Source organism: Loxodonta africana, chromosome 4, assembly GCF_030014295.1.
Source record: "Loxodonta africana isolate mLoxAfr1 chromosome 4, mLoxAfr1.hap2, whole genome shotgun sequence".
NCBI classification, from domain to species: Eukaryota; Metazoa; Chordata; class Mammalia; order Proboscidea; family Elephantidae; genus Loxodonta; species Loxodonta africana.
In genome coordinates this window covers 84,317,107-84,325,796 of record NC_087345.1, presented here as the reverse complement: position 1 = coordinate 84,325,796, position 8,690 = coordinate 84,317,107, and the positions used below count along the sequence as shown (strand labels likewise).

At 37.6% G+C, this 8,690-nt stretch overlaps 1 protein-coding gene across 1 annotated transcript; it reads left to right on the top strand.

Moving 5' to 3' along the window:
* The first annotated feature begins 3,967 nt into the window (after window positions 1–3,967).
* LOC104847090 (olfactory receptor 6C2-like) lies at window positions 3,968–5,241 on the top strand. Its single transcript, XM_064285257.1, has one exon. The coding sequence runs from the start codon at window positions 4,303–4,305 to the stop codon at window positions 5,239–5,241; it is 939 nt and encodes a 312-aa protein (XP_064141327.1). The 5' UTR covers window positions 3,968–4,302.
* The last annotated feature ends 3,449 nt before the right edge of the window (window positions 5,242–8,690 follow it).

Sequence of the window (8,690 nt, the reverse complement as noted above, 5' to 3'; positions counted from 1 at the left end):
GGAAATCTAGGATCAGGTGCCATTTAGACTTGCTAAGAGAACAGGAGGTTGACATGGGTCTCAATATATCAGGACAATAAAAATCTAAGCTAGGACTGTTTATTGGAAGACTTGCCCGCTAGAGGGTGTGTTTTTGTGACTGTGTGTGTGTGTGTCTGTCTGTCCGTGTGTGTGTGCACAAGCTTCTGGACAGAATGGAGCTGAATGGAGACCGATGATACGAGGTGTGGACAGGAGCGTACACAAGCCTCCCCACCAGCCTGCTGCCCTTCAAATTGTGGTTCCATCAAGGGCTTCTGATGAAGCACTGTCAGAAAAGTAAGTATGCAATTGTCATATTTTTCCATACTCTCTAAACATAGACAGAGGCTAAAAAATCTGATTTCAGTTCATTGCAATTGAGACTGCAAAAAAAAAAGGAGTCAACGGTTATTGCTAATATGTTGTTATTCTGAACAAATCTCATGTTAGAGTTTTCCTGCCATGATCAACCTATCTTTAGAAAAAAAAAAACTGCTGTAAATATCCGTTGAAGAGACTGTTATTACTTAAGAGGCAAAATATGAAGGGCAAAAGAAAAGACATTCTCCTCCCAAAATATCCCACAGTGTCATAAGAATTAAAGAACATGAGGATTAGAAATGACCTTACAGGGAACCTGGGAAGTGCTGTTCAACTCCTTCTTGGACTTCAAATATTCCAGTCTATAGGAATCCTATTCCCAAATGAAGACTGATTGAGGATTGTTCCAAACATAAGTGAGGTCACGGTGTCTGAAATATATAAAAGAATTTATTAAATAGGGATTCAATAAAAGAGAAAAGCTGAACCTCAATCACACTTGTAGCTCCCAAAGTGGCAGTGAGAGGAGGTAGCTTTGTATAGGTTAGCTCCTCAAGATCTACCTGTTGATGTCAATGAAAACACTACCTTGGGGAGGTGGCAAAATATATTGTTTATTTAATGAAATTGTTTTTTCAAACTTTGAATGATCCAAATTATATTTTAAAAAAAAGTAGCTTTCAATTTTCAAGGAAACCACCTGTAGTCTAACTAAAATGTGAATGTGATGTGGCTTCAGGTGGACAAAAAGAAAAACAAGCAGCCTTATATTCAAATGGTCTCTCACCACAAGATTAGCTTCATTGCTAGAACTAATTTTGATTTAACAAGTTTCATGTATTAAAACAAGATTATATTATTTATCTAACACGTTAAACTAACAGGCATTAAAATTCTAAAGTGATTTTTTTCTCAAGTCATTCCTATCAAAATTAGAGATTAAGAATCTTCAAAAGTGGAAACAGACAATAATTTTAGAGCCTAGGAACTTTGTAGAAAAAGGAAGAATAGAGAAAAAATGTCTATGACCAGTACAAAGATAAAAGGTTAACACACTTGGATGCTAACTGAAAGATTGGTAGTTTGGTCCAAGATTGATAGTTTGGTCCGCCCAGAGGCACCTCAGAGGGAAGGACTGGTGATTTACTTCCTTAAAATATGTCGTTCAAAACACTATGGAAAACCGTTCTACTATGACACACACGAGATGACCATGAGTCAGAACTGACTCGACAGCAATTGGAATGGTAACATGGTAGGAAGAAAGAAAGGAAAGAAAGAAGGCTGAAAGGAAACAAGAATTAGAAATGTAGATATCAGCCTGACCCATCATTTAGTACCTGTTGAAGTCCAGTTGATTCCGACTTATAGCAGCCCTATAGGATGGAGTAGAACTCCCCCATACGGTTTCTAGGGAGCTCCCGATGGATTCAAACTGCTGACCTTTGGGTTAGCAAACATAGCTCTTAACCACTAAGCCACCAGGGTTTCCATCACTCAGTAGGCCTATCAAAATCTTCTGTGTGGCTTCACAGTACTTCACAAGATACCATGTCTCCAGTGAACCATTTCTCCCACGAGGGGATTTAGGTTTCTTGATTCCATAAAATCTATGTGAACCCTGAGCAACGCATCTTGCTAACTCAGGTTAAGGTGACAGCTGACACTGCCAACTTTAATAGAAAAAAAGCCTAGAGGAACTGAGTAAGACAGTAAAATAGGAATAACCCATTGCCCTTGAGTCAACTCCGACTCATAGCGACACCAGTATAATGAAGAGTGATTGTCAAGGAATAATAATAATAATAATTTTCACCCCAGAGGAGTCCTGGTGGTACAGTGGTTAAGCACTCTACTGCTAATCAAAAAATCATTGATTCCAACCCACCAACCACTCCATGGGAGAAAGATGCGGCAGCCCGCTTCTGTAAAGATTTACAGCCTTGGAAACCCTATGGGACAGTTCTACTCTGTCCTGAATGGTTACTATGAGTCAGAATCAACTCGACAACAATGGGCTAGTTATTACCCCAAATACAAAATTTCATTTTCATTGTTATCTTACTATGTCTCTGATCATACACTGAAATGAAATATTATCTCCCATCGGAAGAGTTAAGTCTCCTTTGGAGAGAGACTTGTTCATGGTTAGATCTCCAGTCTTTGATGTTATGCTCTGTAAATAATAGGTGATCATTAAATATTTATCTGAATGAATGAATGTTGATTATTTACTTGAGCAATAGTAAAGAAGAGAAGTAAGGAAATCTAATGTATTTTTTATTCTCACACACATTGGGAAGAATTGGGTAGATAGGGTTTCCCTGAAAACCCCTGAGTTACACCTAAAATTGCTCATTTCAAAATCAATTCCCACTAATAAAACACGAAGACATATTATGAGTCAATATATTAAGTTATTTTTCATTAATGGCATCCCCAGTGAGAACACATTTACCAGACCTTCTTTTACAGGATGGATGTTTGAGAGTGGCTCCTAACAATGTGAATCAAACTGAAAGAAAGTTTTGACAGGAAGGCTAGGAGATCTTCCTGAGCCCCCAGCAAATGGAATAATAACTGGGAAAACGTAAATATTAGAATCCAAGGAGGCGGAAAACTGGTAGGACGTCCTGACAATGGCAAATGCCAAGGAAAAACTGGGTTTATTAAAATTTGTGTATAAAACTTGGATCATATGGATCAGTTTGTTCATGGGTATTGTTTAGAAAGATTGCATATATTAAGAATTCAAAGAACTGTAGAGTTAGTGAGTTGGCAGGTATATTAATAGGAAAAGGTGATTTGAGGAAGAGAACAGAAAAAATTATCAAAAGGAAGGGTCACTGAAATGTATCTGAGACAGATTCTGAACGTCTGGGTACTGCTGAGGAGAATGCCCAAGATGAGCAGGCTGGCAGAAAAAGCAAGTACCAAAGACCATTCCTTCCGGGTTGTGGCCATGGCTCAAAGCACCAGGACAGCACAAACCAGGCATATTCCAGCAAAAAGGCTCCTCACATCTCTTCGGGAAACCCTCCGCCTATGCAACCATGTTATCAGGAGGGACCAATCCCTGGAGAAGGACAACGTGTTTGGTAAAGTATAGGGTCAGCAAAAAAGAAGATCCTCAATTAGATGGGTTGACACAGTGGCTGCAAAAATGGGCTCAAGCAAAACAGCGATTGTGAGGATAGCGCAGGACCAGATTGTGGGGACGGAGCGGTGTTTCATCCTGTTGACGTAGGGTCGCTATGAGTTGGAACCAACTCAATGGCACCTAACAACAGCCACAACAAGCAACCACTTTACCTGGTTAGAAATGCTTTCATTTGATTAAATATAGGAAAGATAAAACAAAGATATAACCTTGTATTTTAAACTTTTTTTCTCCCCAACCTGAGATAATTTAAAGTACAAAGACATGATCTAACCCTTTGAAGATATTTTGCTTATGTTAAATACAATCAGAGACCAGCATAAAATACTACTGGACAAATCCTACCCTGTTATAAAAAGTGAGCAGTTCAGTAAGATGGGAAAAGCAAAGAAAAAGGTGACTGGAAACAAAACAAAACAAAAATGTTTAAAAAAAAGGTAATAATCTGTAAAATAGGGTGTGTTATTTTTTTTTAATAGCTGTGCTATGAGTTGTGTTTTTTTTTGTTTGTTTTAATAGCTGTGCCACAAGGCAATAATATTGAGAAATAGTGTATGAAACAAGGTATGTGATGAGTGACTTGTTTTTTGTTTTAGTTGCCAGCTTTATAAAGAGTTTCTAATCAGGGAATTATAAACCTAAGATTCATATTTAAATATTTCCAGTAAACTTCCATTATCCAAATGTAAAATGCACTAGAATAATACTGCTTACATCTTTCATTCAGGTTCCACGCTAGCTTCCTTCTTACAGCCCTTCTCTCTTCAGAGCCAATCGCTCTTGACCTGACACAGGTAGTGATGAGAAATCATACCGCCATAACAACATTCATCCTGCTGGGGTTGACAGATGACCCAATTCTACACATTGTGCTTTTGATATTTTTATTTCTCACCTACATTTTGAGTGTAACTGGGAACCTGACAATTATCACCCTCACACTTTTAGATTCTCACCTTAAGACTCCCATGTATTTTTTCCTCCGAAATTTCTCTTTCTTGGAAGTGTTATTCACCACTGTCTGTGTGCCCAGATTTCTGTACACCCTGGCAACTGGAGATAAAACGATTACCTACAATGCTTGTGCCACACAGATGTTTTTTGTTGTCCTCTTTGGAGCCACCGAATTTTTTCTCCTTGCTGCCATGTCCTATGATCGCTATGTGGCCATCTGTAAGCCCCTGCATTACACAATCATCATGAACAGTAAGGTCTGCACTACCCTTGTTCTCTGCTCCTGGTTTGCTGGCCTGTTGATCATCCTCCTACCTTTTAGTATGGGTCTCCAGCTGGAATTCTGTGACTCAAATCTCATTGATAGTTTTGGCTGTGATACGTATCCTGTTTTACAGATATCCTGCTCAGACACAATGCTTATAGAAGAAATTGCCTTGGGTTTTGCCGTGGTAACACTAATTATTACCCTAATTGGTGTGGTTCTTTCATACACATGCATTGTCAAGACCATTCTAAAATTCCCTTCTGCCCAACAAAGAAAAAAGGCCTTTTCTACATGTTCTTCTCACATGATTGTGGTTTCCATGACCTATGGCAGCTGCATCTTCATCTACATCAAGCCTTCAGCAAAGGAAGGAGTGGCCCTTAATAAGATGGTGTCAATGCTAGCCACTTCTGTTGCCCCTTTGCTTAACCCATTCATTTATACACTTCGAAACAAACTAGTCAAAGAAGCCTTCAAAGACACTGTTAAAAAAATTGCATTTCTCACAAAGAAGTAAGAGACTATTAACGCTCTGTGGCCGAGCTTAAATCTGAATAACCCATAATCATCTTTCATGACATTACCACACACATTGTTTCTTCCTATTCTGTAGATTCATCAAGCTAGACTTTGTCCTAAAATATATTTCTATTATGATCAGAAAAAAGAAAAAATCAAGCTATGTAGTTTCCCTTCTTTTAATCTTACTTTATTAAGAATAATAAATTTATGCATTTATCAATTAATGCATTTATCTCAGGCTGGATTATGAAAATTCTCAGTGATATAAAAAGGAAATGCATTTAAATAAAATCTGCTTCTCTGGCCATATGAAGTACTCATGATGTGGATTCTAGAAGGCCAGAGAACATTTCTCACTTGTTGGGAATATTCAATGTTCAGGCTCCAGTTTTTTAAGAGTAACTGGAAATTCTTTACTGCACCTTAAACCATGGTATGAAACAAAATTGGGTACTCCAGAGCTCTCCTTTTCAATGTAAAAAGTTCAGGATATTCCTGCATTATTTCCTAGTTCGTTTTTAGGATTAAGTAAAAAGACTTAATGGGAAAATCACAAAGACAATGGAGATAGTTTCTTCTTTCTTTTAAATTAACTTATTCACTTTTGGGACATTATTTGGGTTTAGTTTATCTCGTGGAGCCCCTGAGTGGTGCAAACAGTTAAGTATTAAACTACTAGCTGCAAGGTTGGTGGTTTGAACTCACCCAAAGGCACCTCAGAATACAAGCCTGGATATCTGGTTCAAAAAGGTAACAGCCTTGAAAACCCTATAGAGTAGTTCTACTCTGAATACATGGGATCACCATGAACAGAATCTACTAAATGGTAACTAACAACAAAGAGTTCATCTTGACATGTGATATAAGTAGAGAAGAAAAACAGCCAGATTTTCAAGTGCTGGATGTCTTTCACTGACATTGACATTCTTAGTGTTAATGGCTTGATTCAAGGAGAACAAGCCTTGAATTTAGGGCCTTCAGTTGAGTGATATCTGCAACTGTCCAGGCATCCATTATCTCAGGACATGTAACAAATTAAAATATTAAGAATTGAGAAGGTTGAAAAAAACAATAGCTATAATTAATAATTTGGGCATTTGATGGGCATTTGGTTGGTTAGCATAAGCTGACTTTTAGAGATCAAAACCAAGCATAGTGTGAAAAAATTGAATGGACCTATAGTTGGGGGACAGAAAATGTATGGGAGGACAGTAATAAGATTAACTTGGACCTAACCAAAGCACAAAAAACCTAACCCAGTGCCATCGAGGCAATTCTGACTCAAAGCGATCCTATAGGACAGAGTAGAACTGCCCCATAGAGTTTCCAAGGACTGCCTGGTGGATTTGAACTGCCAACTATTTGGTTACCAGCTGTAGCACTTAACCACTACACCACCAGGGTTTCCAACTTGGACCTAGAAGCTGTTAATTCTTTCTATAAGATGATGAAAGCATTTATCCAAGTTGTATCTGGGTGAAAATATACATTTATACTTTGCCATTCATATACAAATGTTCTTACATTTTATGAATATCATCTAGTTTCTCAGATATACTTTATAGCTTCATAATGCTTCCAAATATTCATCCATAGAATGTGCATATTTTCCGAACATTTCAAAACACTTCTGGAAAAAAAAAGAAATTTATTATCCAAAGCCTTCCTCTTTTTCTCATTTAATACGATTTAAAAGCCAACAAAATTCCACTAAATGTGCTAATTTCATTTTCAATAATTAATTGAGCATGCATCTATAATATGCATGTATTAGTAATTGGGTTGATCAATTTGCCTGAGTCATAACTCATTAGCAAGCAGAGTCTATATCCATAAATCTCCTTCCTCAAAATAGCTGGTTGTGTCCAGTTTGTAAAAGCTTTGGATGATGATGGGCAAAGTTAAATACATTTTTGAGATTCAAAAAGAGATTAGCCATCTCCTCTTACCTGGCTGGACCTTAGTACAGTTAGATAGAACCAATATTTTAAAATGCAGTAGATTCATGAAAGATAAACATCGAGCTTCTTTTCTGGAGAATGAAGCTCTCTCTCCTTCATCCATTCTCCTCTCTAAGAGGGAACATAAGAGGACGACATTGTGGCATGTTTTGAAGCCTCAGACTGGAGTTGGAAGAAGCACATAAAATAACTGAGGTCACTCTCGGATACAAATGTGATTCCTAAAAATTACCTCAAGTAGTACTGAAATTGATCACGGCTTTGCCCAGGCTGATCAAAAAAAGACTAAGAACTTTATGTCACTTAATGGTATGTGTAGGTTGGGGAAATTTCTCAATGAGGGGAAATACCTTAGATGTAGAAAATATTACAGAATTCCTGCTTGAAGAAGAGATGCCTATTCATCATCTCTACACTAGTTGTCATTGTACAATCAGATTTCATTGCATGACCTGCATTCCTTTTATAAGATGTCTCAGAAAGGTCAATAATATAAGACTTTGTATGCTTTTAATATTTATAAGTCATTTCCTCATTGTACTCCATAACATTTTCTGCAGAAATTCTTATGAAAACGCCTTCTCCCTTTTAATTAGATATAATCCAGTTTGGTGTCACAGAACTCACAGCACACCTGGGATTGCTATCTGAATGATTAAGGAAATAAGAGGGGGCATGAAGAGCCCTCAGGTACAAGGTGAAAGAGGAAGTAAGAAGGTAAAATACATCCTTAACGTATTTCCCTTGCTTCCATTCAAGTCTTGTCATCATTATTTATTCAAGAAATATTTACTGAGTGATTGCAACGTGCCAGAGTTTTGTTTTAGCACCTGAATATAGCACTAAACAGGTGGGACAAGATTTCGGATCTTGCAGAACTTATATTTCCCTCTCAGAAGAGAAAAGAGGATGCTGAGAATGCGAGCAGGAGCTCTCAAGTTCACGCCTTCCCTCAGGCATTAGAATGCTTCTTCAATTATGGCCTTCTTTGGCAAATCAAAAGAGATGGCATCCTCAAATTAAATGACAATGATTTTATCATGCTGATTAAATACATGGATATTTGAGTGATGGGTTCGAAAGAAAGCTTGGAGATCACTTTTGTAGTACATTCAATACAATGATGCCATTCATCCCTGTTGTTCCATTTCTTCTGCTCTTCTCCTTAGCCTGCTGATGACCTGTGTTTGATGCTCACATTGCCACTTTAGCAGTCTTCTGGGACTGATTTTCAAACATTTATTTAACTTTTGTTCTTAAAAGGTGTCAACAAGGCAATATTAATCTCTCCAGAATCAGGACCCCCAGGGAATGCATTGTTTGTCAGCACAATTGATCCCAAACTGCTGCTCTGAAAAGAGACATAATCTTTGTTACTCTGGATAATTAAAACCCTGCACAAAAGATAATGTATGTCTAGCTGAGTAATCAGCATCATTTTCCCAGAGATAGAAAGAACCCTAGAAATTCTCTGACTTTCAAA

Excerpts from the sequence above, each read along its gene's own strand:
- LOC104847090 (XM_064285257.1), top strand. The coding sequence starts at position 4,303 with ATGAGAAATCATACCGCCATAACAACATTCATCCTGCTGGGGTTGACA.